Source organism: Aquarana catesbeiana, linkage group LG10 (genome assembly GCF_042186555.1).
Source record: "Aquarana catesbeiana isolate 2022-GZ linkage group LG10, ASM4218655v1, whole genome shotgun sequence".
In the NCBI taxonomy this organism is placed as follows: domain Eukaryota; kingdom Metazoa; phylum Chordata; class Amphibia; order Anura; family Ranidae; genus Aquarana; species Aquarana catesbeiana.
The window spans coordinates 18,498,525-18,513,355 of NC_133333.1; the positions used below are offsets into that span (position 1 = coordinate 18,498,525).

At 42.7% G+C, this 14,831-nt stretch overlaps 1 protein-coding gene across 2 annotated transcripts in view; it reads right to left on the bottom strand.

Moving 5' to 3' along the window:
- Nucleotides 1–12,450, bottom strand: part of LOC141110418 (uncharacterized) — a 91,443-nt gene extending 78,993 nt beyond the window's left edge. Inside the window, exons 1-3 of one of the 2 annotated variants that reach the window (XM_073601756.1) lie at nucleotides 12,305–12,450; nucleotides 10,872–10,982; nucleotides 7,757–7,903 (exon numbers count right to left, since the gene is read on the bottom strand). In XM_073601756.1, the coding sequence (XP_073457857.1) occupies nucleotides 7,757–7,903; nucleotides 10,872–10,982; nucleotides 12,305–12,356 (310 nt within the window). In that variant the 5' untranslated portion in view covers nucleotides 12,357–12,450. Of the gene's footprint in view, nucleotides 1–7,756; nucleotides 7,904–9,423; nucleotides 9,508–10,871; nucleotides 10,983–12,304 lie in introns of those variants that run through there. The other variant, XM_073601758.1, reaches the window with a different exon arrangement.
- Between the last annotated feature and the right edge of the window lie 2,381 nt (nucleotides 12,451–14,831).

Here is a 14,831-nt window from a genome sequence, read left to right on the forward strand (position 1 = left end):
CCTTGATACATTGGAAGCATTTGGTTAACGACAGCCTTCCTTTTTATAAGGATACGTACGCGAATAGAGGTTGCCTGCTGAAATTTGACCAAGTTTGGCGTACATGGTTGGCCGAACCTGTTACGGCCCAATGAATACGGGTTTATATGCAGATAACATGGGATAGGATTCATTTTACCCTGGGCTAGGTTGGATTTTCAAGTCTAAGATTAAGTTAAGTAATATCCTTAGTCTCATTGACAGAAGATATCTGTAATTTTTATCAAGGTCATGTATTGGATAGGGAGTAGCGTTCTGAACTTTGGTTCCATTCTCTGATATGCAACTCAATCTGGGAAAATTCATGTATAACCTCTTTTATTTTCTGTGTGTACTGTAGGCACTTAAGTTGTATGTGTGTTGTTTGTACCGAAACTTGCAATAAAAAAAAAAAAAAAAAGCTCCTAGGCTTTCAGCAACTGTATCAAATCTACCAATCTACCAAAAAAACTGTTAGCGATCGCAGGGATCAGGCCTGACTCTGTGAACACTGCAGTTATGTGTGTTTAGTGTTTTGTAAGTGACAGTGATCGATCGATACTGCACTTGGGTGGGCTGAGCTGGGCGGAGGGGCAAAACACAGGTGCTAGCAGGTATCTGGGCTGATCCCACTAACACTTTTTTTGGGAACCCTAAACTGCTGGGGACGCTAGTATAGATCTGATCAGATATTGATCCGTTCAGATACTATACCACTAAGGGAGGTGTATGTGGCATGCTTGGGTGTTAGCGGTACTGGCACTAACCTGACGCTGCCTGGGGTGACGCAGACCCTAACTGACCCTAAAACCTAACTGATATCACCTGCCGGGCGATCAGGGGGTTAAAATTTTATTGGGTAATAAACTGCGGCAGTGGCGGCCTATCCATTTTTAAACGGTCCCTTTAAGAAAAAAAAGTTTGGGCGCCGGACACAGTGCACTATGGGAAGCACCGTGTCAGTGCAATCTCAAGATTGCAGACATGGCGCTTCATTGGCGCTGTTTGGAGCTGCTTTGCGGCGCGACCAGCATCCGCCCGGCCGGGTGCTTTGTTCTCAGTGTGAGAACAAAGTCACTTCCGGCGGGCTACAAAAAGACGAGGATCTGTGTGTTCTGTGTATGTATTGTGTGTTCTGTATGTACTGTATGTACTGTGTGTATGTACTGTGTGTTCTGTGTATGTACTGTGTGTTCTGTATATGTACTGTGTGTTCTGTATGTACTGTGTATGTACTGAGTGTTCTGTATGTACTGTGTGTTCTGTGTGTTCTGTGTATGTACTGTGTGTTCTGTGTATGTACTAAGTGTTCTGTATGTACTGTGTGTTCTGTGTATGTACTGTGTGTTCTGTGCATTGTGAGTTCTGTGTATGTACTGTGTGTTCTGTGTGTGTTCTGTGTGTTCTGTGTATGTACTGTGTGTTCTGTGTATGTACTGTGTGTATGTACTGTGTATGAATTGTGTGTTCTCTGTATGCATTGTGTGCTCTGTATGTACTGTGTGCTCTGTGTATGTACTGTGTGTTCTGTGCATTGTGAGTTCTGTGTATGTACTGTGTGTTCTGTGTGTGTTCTGTGTGTTCTGTGTATGTACTGTGTGTTCTGTGTATGTACTGTGTGTATGTACTGTGTATGAATTGTGTGTTCTCTGTATGCATTGTGTGCTCTGTATGTACTGTGTGCTCTGTGTATAGTGTGTTTGGATATTGGGAGCCGTGACAGTGGAGGATGGACAGGTAAGGACCTGGAGGGGTTTGCGCCCCCCCCCCAAATTTTTTATCACCAGCCGCCACTGAAGGGCGGGTATAAAAAACAAACTAACTAACCAGTCTTTCCTGTTACACTTATATGGTGATCACTGGTGAAAAGGTAACTAGGGGGCAATCAGGGGGTTAAAACCTTTATTAGGTAGTATATGGGGGTACCTGACGCTATAAAAAGCTGACGGTAAACCTAAAAACCTACACACCTGTGACACTAATACAGCGATCAGAAAAATGATCGCTTAATGACACTGTCGACGGGGGGGGGGGGGTGATCAAGGGCTTAAACCTTTATGGGGGGGGGGTAGGGGGTACCCTAGACCTAAAGGGGCCTACCACTAACTGCCCTAACACTTATAAGAGTCACAAATGACACCAATGCAGTAATCAGTAAAAAAATAAAAACTGCTACTGGTGTCACTGTGACAGGGGGTGCAGGGGGGCATAGTTGCCAACATTGCAAAAAAAATATGTGAGACACTTTGTTGGCTGTAGGCAGAGCCGTACAATAATTAGGGGGTGGGGCATTCATTTGTGGGCGTGGCTTATCAGCAAAAAGTACAAGTGCGGCGCGCAAAGCGCGGCGCGCCGAAAAATGGGCGTGGTTTATGTGAAATAGTGGGTGTGACTTGAATGGGCGTGGCTCAAGAGGGTGTGGTTAGAGTCTGAGATGAATGAGGAATGGAGAGGGAAAGAGGGAAAGGGGGAGTGGGGAATGACGGGACAGCAGCCCCAGATCCTACACAATAGAAATAGGTGTATTCTAGAAAGTTTTACAATCCGCAGATAAAGATACTCCAAACACCTGGTGTTAACGCTTCAATCATCCCGGCACCATGATTGTTATGGTGTCAGGATGATTGAAGCGCATTATTTCTATTATTACATTGTAATATAAAATTAAATCATTCAACTCACCATAATGCCGAATCGGTGGGATCCCTGAGCGTGTCACCTGCCACATCGCCTGCCACCACGAGTCCTTCCTTGCATCAGATGTCCCTAGCAGAGTCCGTCCCTGCATCAGGTGTCCCCAGCAGAGTCTGTCCTTGCATCCGGTGTCCTCAGCAGAGTCTGTCTTCGTATCAGGTGCCCCCGGGAGAGTCCCTCCTTGCATCAGGTGCCCCCAGCAGAGTCTGTCCTCGCATCAAGTGCCCCCAGCAGAGTCAGTATAGACCCCCTCAGTGCAGATCCCCCTCCATCAGTGCAGACCCCCTCATTGCAGACCCCCCTCAATTAGTGCAGACCCCCCTCAATTAGTGCAGCCCCCCCTCAGTGCAGCCCCCCTCTATTAGTGCAGACCCCCCTCTATTAGTGCAGACCTCCCTCTATTAGTGCAGACCCCCCTCTATTAGTGCAGACCTCCCATTAGTGCAGACCCCCCTCAGTGCAGACCCTCCCCTCCCATAACGCCCCCCACCACACGTCCAGGAGCGTCCGGTGTTCTGCCGAGAAAGTTCCCCTCGGCAAGTAAGGACCCCCCTGTACTGCGCAGGCGCAGCGCTTGTGCAGTACGAGCCGGCGGAAATAGCCGAGCTGGGGAACTTTTCGGCAAGACACCGGCGCTGTGTGTTCAGTGGAGAGGGGAGGGGCCGATCAGCAGCTAAAGAAGCCGATTCATTGGCTGCACGGATCGAGCCCCCTTCCTCTTTCCACTGAACACTAGGGGGAAGATCGAGCGGCGGCGCCGTCGGCCAAAAATTAAAAAAAACAACATTCCTGATTTTCCTGATGGAAATCCAGATTCGGGACAGCCTCCAATCGGGACGAGGGTCCCAAAATCGGGATTGAACTGTTGGCAACTATGGGGGGGGTGCTCGCGGGGTGATTGGGGGGGGGTTATGTGCCTATGTGTGCTAGTGTCAGTGTAGTGTTGGTCCAGACTCACTGTAGATGTCTTCTCTCCTCGGGAAGCTGGAACAAAAAGGCTCCACAAGGAGAGATGACATCACTTCCTCTGCTTCTGTGTACATTACAGAAGCAGAGGAAGCTTCTCATTCGTCAGGAGCGATCGTGAGGGGGTGGCCATGAATCTGTGGCCTCCCCCTCAGCACAGATCGCTCCTGGAACGATGCCGAACACCTGGGGCACCGGGGGGGGCGTGATGCGCCCCCCAACCGTGGGAGGGGAGTAACGTACCCATACGTTACTCTGCCTGTCCGTGCCATTCTGCCGCAGTATATCTGAGTGAGGCAGCCGGCAAGTGGTTAAAAGTCAGCAGCTACACTATTTGTAGCTGCTGACTTTTTTTCAGGCAGAACTCCGCTTTAAAGTGGTTGTTAGGCCCCTCTAACCTGTATACACCATCAGCACTGCCTCCTATTGTAGTATCCCCCTCTGTGTGTGATTTATAAAAATAAATGCTGCAAATACCTAATTTCACTGCCAAGATTGAGATCACATGACCGGCCAGCTTTCTCCTTTCCTCCTCTGAGAGATGCAGTGAGCGGGGCTGAGATTCCCCTGCTGATGTCAGTCTGGAGGGGAGGAGGAGGGGAGGAGAGAGCTGGCTGGTCATGTGATCGCAATCTCAGCTCTTAAATTAGGTATTTACAGCATTTCTATTTATAAATCATTCACAGAGGGGGACACTGCAATAGGAGGCAGTGCTGATGGTGTATACAGGTTAATGTTATAAGAAGGGAGGGGGGGAGGGGTGGCTCACACACAGACAGAGAGGGGAGGAGGACACAGGAGCAGAGAGGGGAGTAGATAGCAGGCTGCTGATGAAACTGACCACAGTGTTAGAGCTCAGCAGCCAGGATACACCGTGGTCAGTTTACAGAGAGGTGGGGAGAAACTGGCAGGATCAGCCAGGTGTTTTAGGTGTTACAGGGGGCCAAATGACACAGGACAAGCACTGTGTCATATAACATGCTTTAAAGGAGCAGGATCCAATTTTTTTGGGGTTAACAAACACTTTAAGCAAACTCTGGGAGTCAGTGGAGGACAGAGAAGCCTGGCACGCTATGGTCCATGAGGTCACGAAGAGTCGGACACAACTAAATAACTGAACAACAACAAGAACAATTAAAGTATTTACAGATACCTGGAAACTTGGGAATAGACTGCACCCAATCATTTAGATTTTTTTATACTATTATTGAAATGAAATGTATATGAAATATTTAAATTACTTAATTTTGAAGAATTGATACACTTTTATGTATAGAGGTGAAATTGATTTCACATTGGGGATATATTGGGGTTTGTATTTAGGGAAATGTAAATATCAGTGTTAATTTTGGCAGCAAATTTCGATTTAGTTTTAGTCTTAATCTTTTTAGGACTAAAATGGCATTTTAGTTTTAGTCCCATTTTAGTCTTCTGCAATTGTTTTAGTTTTAGTCGTATTTAGTCGACTAAATCTCCAGTACATTTTAGTCGACTAAAACCCATTTTAGTCATCTAAAATCTAATGGGTGTAATTAAATTGTAATGCATTAGTTAACATTTCTCTATAATTTCCAAACTTATTATATACTGTTGGAGTGAAAAATCTAATATGTTATTATTTATGGTATTGAGGTATGAACATGCACTACAGACCAGTGTTAATATTGAAGTCAAATTTCAATTTAGTTTTAGTCTCATGCCCTGTACACACTAGCGGAAATTCTGCCAGCAAAAGTCCGATGTGAGCTTTTGGTAAGATATTCCGATCGTGTGTATGCTCCATCGGACTTTTGCTCGCGGAATTCCAGCCAGCAAAAGATTGAAAGCAGGTTCTCTACTTTTCGGTCGGAAAAAGTTCCTATCCGAAAATGCGTTCGTCTGTATGCAATTCCGATGCGCAAAAAAACACGCATGCTCGGAAACAATTCGACGCATGCTCGGAAGCATTGAACTTAATTTTCTCGGCTCATCGTAGTGTTGTACGTCACCGCGTTCTTGATGGACGAAAGTTCAGAGAACTTTTGTGAGACCGTGTGTATGCAAGGCCAAGCTTGAGTGGAATTCCATCGGAAAAACCATCCAAAATACTTTGTATTTTATATGCCAATGTGCTATTATGCGTTTATATGGGTTGATCCATGCCCTATCTTTGGTCTAATAGAGAGTACAATTTTTTACATATGTATATGGTTTTGTCTGGCTCTACCCCACACACCTCATCTAAAGTTCCCCCCCCCCTTTTTTTTGCAAAATCAACCAGGGATGGAGGCGCAATATTCCCCGTTGCGTCTCATTTAAAGTCCCAAATATTCCCTTTTTTCTTTGATACTGATTAGGGATGGAGGTGTGTGTAGTTCAAGAGCCTTCGCTTCCTTGTATCTGACCTCTAGTGGTTAAGTTACCATATACCACATTGAACACAGCTGATTTTGATGGACACACTGCTGCTGTAATTGTCTCTACTCCTTTGAGCTGAATTGGTTCAGTGTGTTCTGCAGCCGACAGGTTGGCCGGTGTTTTGTTTGCACGGGAGCTGCGATGCACGCTGCATGCCTTCCCTCTCCCCTCCTTCCCACACATTATGGGGATGGGGGATTGGGCGGGCGATATCACCGTGCATTGGCGCCACACTTTCCACTCCATGCGTGCGATGCCCAGTGGGCGTCCCTTCACGCAGGCGTGTGCTATTTCAGCTTGGCTGACACATGATAAGTAGGTCCGGCTGCTGCTGTGCTGTCTCTCCCTGGACCAGGGGCTCACACTGCAGTTCCTCTTCAGTGACCTGGGGAGTGTCTCTGTTTAAGGGAGGCAGCAACCTGTAAACACTTGGCCTATATACTTGTCCTAAGCGCGATTTTTTTCAACTTCACTTATACCCTATTTTTTTTCATTCTCTTCACCTTGTTGATATGCTCCACAATATACTTCTATACTGTGGTGATGGGTCTACTCTATATGACATATTTCTTTTTATTTATACCAATATGGTAACAAACCACTTACTTTATTGTATACAATACAGGAATCCCATCCACAGTTACATCAAGATTTTTCCATACACACTTTTTTCGGGGACTGCGTGTGTTCTCCTGGTCCATGCTTGGGTCCTTTCCTCAGCTCCCGTGCTGGACATAATTATCTGGCTGACCCCCGGCAGGTGGTATCGCATGGCCTAGTATCAGCTCGCATGTGAGTACTTTCAGTTATGGCCGCTTATTTGTTCATCATCATCTTTAATCCCTCTACCCCTCCAGTCTGTGGTTATATCAAACTATAATGGTGATTTTTTTTTTATCCCTTTTTAGTATATGGATGCACTTGCTCCTGATGAGTGGATGGAAGTCCACTAAACGTCGTAGAGCTTATTTTTAAGCATCCATTTCATATTCATGATTCTGGATGGTTTATATTGCTCTACCACCCTGATATGTTATGCCTACTCCATTTGGGGGACTGTGATGTATATTATTTACTTTCTGTGTCATGTTGGTGACTGTCCTGAATATGTATGTTGATACTTTGTATTTTATATGCCAATGTGCTATTGTGCGTTTATATGGCTTGATCCATGCCCTATCTTTAGTCTAATAGAGAATAAAATTTTTTAGATATGTATATGGTTTTGTCTTTCTTTACCCCACACACCTTATCCGAAGTCCCCCCCTCCCCCCCTCTTTTTTGCAAAAGCAACCAGGGATGGAGGCGCAATATTCCCCGTTGCGTTTCGTTTTAAAGTCCCAAATATTCCCTTTTTTCTTTGATCCAAGATTTTTCTGACGGAAATTCAGCTCGTGTGTACACGGCATTAGTCTTTTGACTAAAATAGCATTTTAGTTTTAGTCCCATTCTAGTCTTTTGACTAAAATGCCATTTTAGTCTTATTTTAGTCATCTCAATTGTTTTAGTTTTAGTCGTATTTTAGTTGGCTAAAATAGTATTCATTTAGTCGACTAAAATGTTTTAGTCAACGAAATTAACACTGGTAAATATGTGACCATAAAAGTATTAATATTGTGAATATGTTAATATTTTGTGTATGAGAAAATAAAAATATTAATAATAAAATAAAGGAACTTACATTGGGGTAGAGGTGGGGTGCAGTTATCGGTGTCGCAGCATGAAATCCCCATCTTTTTTGTGCCGCCGGTAAAGCTGATGCTGCCCACTTTATTACACTTGCTATTCGACACACATGACCTTTGATAGCCTGTAGTGATGGTTCCCCCTGCACAATAATTATCACAGTAGCATTATATAGCTGCAATTTATTAATCTAGAAACAAAAACAGCCCCCCCCCCCCCGTGCTCAGACCTTAGCAGCACTCAGTCCCCAATATACCAGTACATACAAAAAGACAATATGCCCATGGGACTTTTAGGAGTGGTGCTAAGTAAAATGGTACAACAAATTAAAAAATATATAAAAATGATTTCAATTTACATAAAAAACATACACATATCCACATTTTTGTGTAGAAATAAAAACACTGTTTCACCAAAGTGCATTCTAAATGCCAATGTGGTTAGTAAATCATTGTTCATTTGCAGAAGCGGTAATCTCTATGCATTTCATGGGACATCGCCCACTTCATCAGGAGACAGCCGAAGTTGGTTTATGTGTACATCTATGGAGAAACCATGTCAGTATGCAAATAAGCTTAAATTTGTTCAGCATTTTATAAAAGATATAATGAACAAAAATGTAAATTGTATTGGACAGTACATCAGTTTCTGTAAATGGGGCCCAATGATATACACATGATATACTGACATGGGAGTTAATAAGGTAGAGATCAGTGGCGGCCCGTCTACTAGGGGTGCAGGGCACTGCCCTTCCTATCCATGCATCCTGCCCCCCAAATCTACATGCAGGGCCCCCGGATGAATGGATTCCAATGGGAGAGTGGGGTGGTTTTTTTTTAAGCACGTGATTAGAGCCAGAGGCTCTAATAGGCTTTAAAAAAGGGTGGGCTTGGGGCACAGAGCACTGCGTTTTGAGCCCACCCAGTTGTGTGATAATAGCAAATGAATATTCGCTATTGTCACACGGATCCTCCTCCCAGCCAATCAAGAAGTGGGTCCTGAGACCCTTCACCCGATTGGCTGAAGGACAGGCGATCCTTTTGGCCGCCCAGGAGGAGGAGGGAGGAGATGCACGGCGTAAGCCACCGTGATGCAGAGGAGGAGGAGCCGCCGCTGGTCGCCTGTCACACCTAGATAAGCTAAGTGCCTGGACGACGGAACCAACTGCGAGACCGCGTGCGGGGGTATTGTGGTTGTGCGGGTGACCCGACCGACAGCGGGTGGTGGGAAGGAGGGGGGCTGTCGGCCAACCGGGGGGGTGGGTTGTTTGCCACTGGCTGACTGGAGAAGTGGTTGTTTGCTGCCCCCCCAATAAATAAAAATCACCAGCCGCCACTGGTAGAGTGGCCAGAGGCTGGCTGCAATGAAGGAATAACTGGATTCCAAAAATAAAAAACGAGAAAAAAGAGGAAACAATGAAAGAATAAGAAAGGAAAAGGAGAGAAAACAAAAAAGAAAAGAAATAAAAAATATAAAAAAAATATTGCAATTAATGCCAGTAAAACAAAAATAAGATAAATAAAATAAGATAGAATAGATTAAATGAAATAAAAAATAAAGTATAAATGAAAATAATATGAAATTGAACATAAAAATGTAAGAATAAAAAGGCAAAACACACAAAAAAAGAAAAAAAATGTTTTAAAATCTTCTGTTATTTACCTGTAAAAGCCTCCATTGCTTAGATATCCACAAGGCCTGAGACTGCTGTTGGGTGCCATCATCTTGCATGTGCTCTCAGCAACCCCAACAGACTGAGAGCAGCTACTCAAGTGATACTATAGGCTATAGCTACATAAAGGTGAGGGGGAGGGGCAAAGGAGCTAGGCCAGCAAAGATAATAATTAGACACTCCCAGAAGAGGAATGGCTATGATGTGCAAAGAGAGAGGGGGCTGTGCTGGGGAACTGACTCTTCCTGGAGTGGTTACATTCTCTATGAAGTTCTGAGGCATATGGCAAGTGATCAAAAAATAATTAATGGAAAGGAAAAACACTAAGTAATCATTCAAAATACCTTATTTTTATGTGTTTTTACCTGCAACATTTTAGGTCAGTAACAGGGGCTCTATAACAGAAACCTGTCATGACATAAACATGGATGCTGCAATTTCTGATTATTCTGCTAAGCCTTCACACCAAGAACACAAGCTCAGGGTCTTCTGCTTGGGGGACATGATTATCTTAAGAGCACCAAGCCCCAATGCCGGACTTTATTGACAACACAACTGACCCATTGTGTGCCCCTATCTTGTTAGCGGGTGGAATTCTCAAGCATCAAGCAAAAACTAAAATCTGTTTTGGGTGGACTGACCCTTTAAGACATGATCATTTTTTTACACAGTGGACTAGACATACTAGAGAACTTAAAGAGGTGTTCTGTAGCTGCTGATTTTTAATATATGGGCACTTACCTGTCCAGGGAGCCCGTAATGTCGGCACAACAGCCGATTTTCGGATCGGCTGTCGGGTGCCGGTGCCGTCATTCATCATAAGGGAAACTGATAGTGAAGCCTTTCAGCTTTACAGCCTGTTCCATACTGCGCATGCGCAAAGCGTGTTACGCTTTCTAACTGGACAGGCGGCGGAGGAAGGAGGAGGGGACCGAACCTCCGAGGGATGGCGCCATGGCGCTGTCTCCAGGAAGTGTACCCATTCCCCCCCCTTCCCCTTGAAAGGTGCCAATTGTGGCACCGGAGGGGGAGAGGAAGAAGATAAGCAGAGGTTCCACTTTTGGGTGGAACTATGCTTTAAGACACCATAAAACAAACATGGCCAAGACAATACAGCCTTGAAATATCACACATAAAGTATTAGAGTAGACATATTAGAAGCCCTGAATCCACCACAAGACAAACATGGTGGAGACAATACAGCCTTAAGAATCATATATACAAGACTATGAATACTAAAGAACCTATAACCACAACAAGACAATCTTGGCCAAGACAATACAGACTTCAAGGATCAGGGAAACCTCACAAACCCATCAGAGAAAATAACTTTCACTCGCTCTACTTAGAATTATTTGCTTTGGTTGCATTCCTCTGTCCTCATTAAATAATGAAAATAAAAATTGATTGTACTCCAGAAATACTTTGCAAGGCTTACCCATAGTGGTCAATAAATAGGCCATGCCGCAACTGTAATTAGGCATACATGTCTCAGAAGATCCCGTGCAGGAATATAGTCCCACACATTTGATGCATGAAAGAGAATGACCTGAAAAATATATTAGAATATAAGAGTGAATATTGATTGACAGACAGAACCCCTTGCATTAGCACTAGCTTCCATTTATTGTAAAATTGTATTTATTACAGGTATTTAAATGGCGCCATTAATTCACACAGCATTTTAAATATTGTACATTCACCAGTCCATGCCCTCAAATATCTTACAATCTAAGGTTTCTCTCGCTCACATACTAGGGATAATTTACACAGGAGGCAATTGGCCTACCAGCATGTCTATGGAGTATGCAAGCAAAGGGAGAACATGTAAACTCCATGTAATCCTGGCTAGGATTCAACCCCATAACCCCAGGGCTGCAAGACAGAAGTGCCAACCACTAAACCCAAGAATAAAGATGCAATATATTGCCTGGTGATCCAACCAGCAACACACCTAACTATTAGACATGTGCACACTGAAATATTTTGTTTCGGAATTTCGTTTTAAATAAATGTATTTAGTTACTCCCGAAATTCGCTTTTATTTATTTTGTTTCGTTAAAAAATGCATTTTAAGGTTGAATCTGTCATTGAAGGCTTATGGTGTCTGTCGAATGTTCTAAGAAGATTCCACGGAACAGCTAAACTGTACGACGCCGCAATCGTACATTTCCGGTCGAATGTTCTGCCTACAAGCTATAGTAGAATTCTAATGTTGTATGACACTAGTAATAATTATATTTATTAATTATTATTACTAGTCAACCAACATTAGAATTCTAATGTTGTATGACACTAGTAATAATTATATTTATTAATTATTATTACTAGTCAACCAACATTAGAATTCTTCTATAGCCTATGGGCGCAGCATCTGACCATAAATGTCCGCTCGCGGCGTCTGCTTCGTCGAATCTTCATGTCGAATCTTTCCTTGGACTAATAGAGTTAGATTAGGCACATTCGGCCTTTTTTGCTATTGTCTCTATAATGTCGAATATATTTTCTCTCTATGTCAAATCTTTTCTCTCTATGTAGAACAATCTTGGACTAATAGAGCTAAGGTTAGGCACATTCGACCACAGGTTCGATGGACACAGATCACTATTGTCAGCATCATGTCGAATTTCCTATCTATATCGAACTGTTGTCGCAACGAAAATGAAAATAAAGCATTTGTCGGATCTTTCGTTTTTCGGATTCTGCACGTTCGTTATCGTTTGTTAAAACGATAACGAAAATGCATTCGGACGAAAAACGAATGCACATGTCTAACTATCTCATCGACTATGACGGGAAGTGGACCTTCTCAATCCACAGAGATAGCATAAATGTAGTTCAAAATCTATCCCCTGCTGGGATCAGACATACCTGGTGTTATGAGGACACAAAACAGGCAGAGAAAACTCAGCAGACCGTCCATCCTCCACCCAACGTGTGCTGTCCTGGTGTCACCTCTGTCACTACTGCTGGGGGTCAACGCTGAGCCTATTTTATGTGAAACCTGGAGGGCGTGAATATTACTAATGGTATGAGGAAACTAAAATTTCATCCTTTCACTCAATTTCATAGATTACCGTATTTTGAAAATATGCAGCAAAACAAGTTAGAAGACAAGAACTTTGAGTTCTATTTGGTATGAATGAGAATGTTTTTTTGAGCAACAAAAAAAAAAAAAGGCACATGTTTTATTTTTTTAATAATGCTTTAGAGGCATAGACCCTATGGTTGCCACCTCATCTCTTTAAACCCGAACACATATTAATTACACAGATTCTGTGGTTGATTAATTAGCCTCAGAACCTGTGTAATTCAAAGGTGTTCGGGTTTAAAGGGTGGCAGCTCTAATAGACCCTGATTTACCAACCTGTAATATTACCAAAGTCTTCTCAAAGTATACATAAGGTATGCCATGTGGCCTCACAGCCAATGGTATTTTAACCTTCCTTTAATTGTACTTATTGTATTATTTATTTAATTTGTATTATTTACTGTAACTAAATCCAAGAACAAATATGTAATAGATTCCAGCTACTAGTCCTGAAATGTGGTGGATGCTATAGTTTTCTTAAAGGATAAGTTCACTTTTACAAAAAAAAAAATGCACATTTTTTGCAGGTAAAAAAATATGCATTTATTATTTATTTTTGTTAGGGACCTGTAAAGCATTGCACCCAAAATCAGTAGACGGTGGGTGTAATGCCACGGTCCTGCAGACTGGCTGTGTAGCTGTCTGCCTGTACCTCCACTATGGACAGGCAGTTACATTCTGACAGGAAGCTCAATGAACTACATAGAGCGACCAACAGTGCCGTGTTATTCTTTAAAAAGATTGTAAATAGAGATGAGCCGAACACCCCCGGTTCGCAGCAGAACATGCAAAAAGTTAGTTTGAACACGCGAACACCGTTAAAGTCTATGGGACATGAACGTGAAAAAACAAAAGTGCTAATTTTAAAGGCTTATATGCAAGTTATTGCCATAAAAAGTGTTTGGGGACCCGGGTCCTGCCCCAGGGGACATGTATCAATGCAAAAAAAAGTTTTAAAAACTGTTGTTTTTTCGGGGGCATTGATTTTATTTATGCTTACAGTGAAACAATAAAAATGAAATATTCCTTTAAATATCGTGCCTGGGGGGTGTCTATAGTATGCCTGTAAAGTGGCGCAGTTTTCCCGTGTTTAGAACAATTCCACAGCAAAATGAAATTTCTAAAGGAAAAAAGTCATGTAAAAGTGCTTGCGGCTGTAATGTATTGTCGGGTCCCGGCAATATACATGAAAATCATTGTGAAAAACGGCATGGGTGTCCCCCCCCCCATTACCAGGCCCTTTGGGTCTGTTATGGATATTAGGGAAACCCCGCACCCAAATGAAAAACAATAGTGTGGGGGGCCCTCGGGCACTATATACTCTGAACAGAAGTATATATACTATACGATATAAAACAAAGAAGGTGCAGCGCTAAACTTTTGTAGAAAAATCAGGACTGAGAAAACTAAGGCAGAGTCCCTTAAGCTAATCAGCATGTGATGACTGATAAAAAATCAATATGAAACATAGTCAAGTGAACAATAACATGAAAACTAAGACAGAGTCCCATAAACAAATCAACATGTGAAAAATGATGAAAAAAACATTAACCATTAACACTGCTACAGAAGTGATGACAACTGCATATTCTGCACGGAGCAGAATATGCAGTTGTCATCACTTCTGTAACAGTGTTAATGGAAGAAGTGGAAGAGGATAAGGCGTAGGTACTGGATCCATCCCATCATCGCCAATAGGGAAGATAGAGGAAAGTTCTGGGTTCTGTGTGCACATGAGGACAAGTTCTTCAGTATGTATGTCAATAACAAGTTTTGACAAATTACTGGTTTTGCTCTTTAGTCAGCTAGAGTAACAGAACATAAGGCTCCCAAAGGAGTATTCCACTCATTAAAAGACTTATAATCACTTGGAGCCTTCTGTTTTATATTTCTGAGAATCATCCACCGCTAAGCTGCTGTTCCGGTACTGTGCTTTTGGTTTTTGGGAGACCGATTTCCCTGAGCTGGGCGAGACTGCCGTAATAGCAGTCATTGCAATCTGGTAAGCAGAATCTATTACTCACCTAGGGTGCATAATCACACGGACGATTCATTCCTTTTCTGGCTTCCTGCATTCTCACAGATGGGTGTTCTTATTTGTTAATTCATGGACTAACACTTTTATGGGACTTTTTCTTTTGAAATTTATATGCTTTTTTCCTATATGTTTTATATTATGCCTTATATGGTTTTTTCATCATTTTTCACATGTTGATTTGTTTATGGGACTCTGCCTTAGTTTTCATGTTATTGTTCACTTGACTATTTTTCATATTGATTTTTTATCAGTCATCACATGCTGATTAG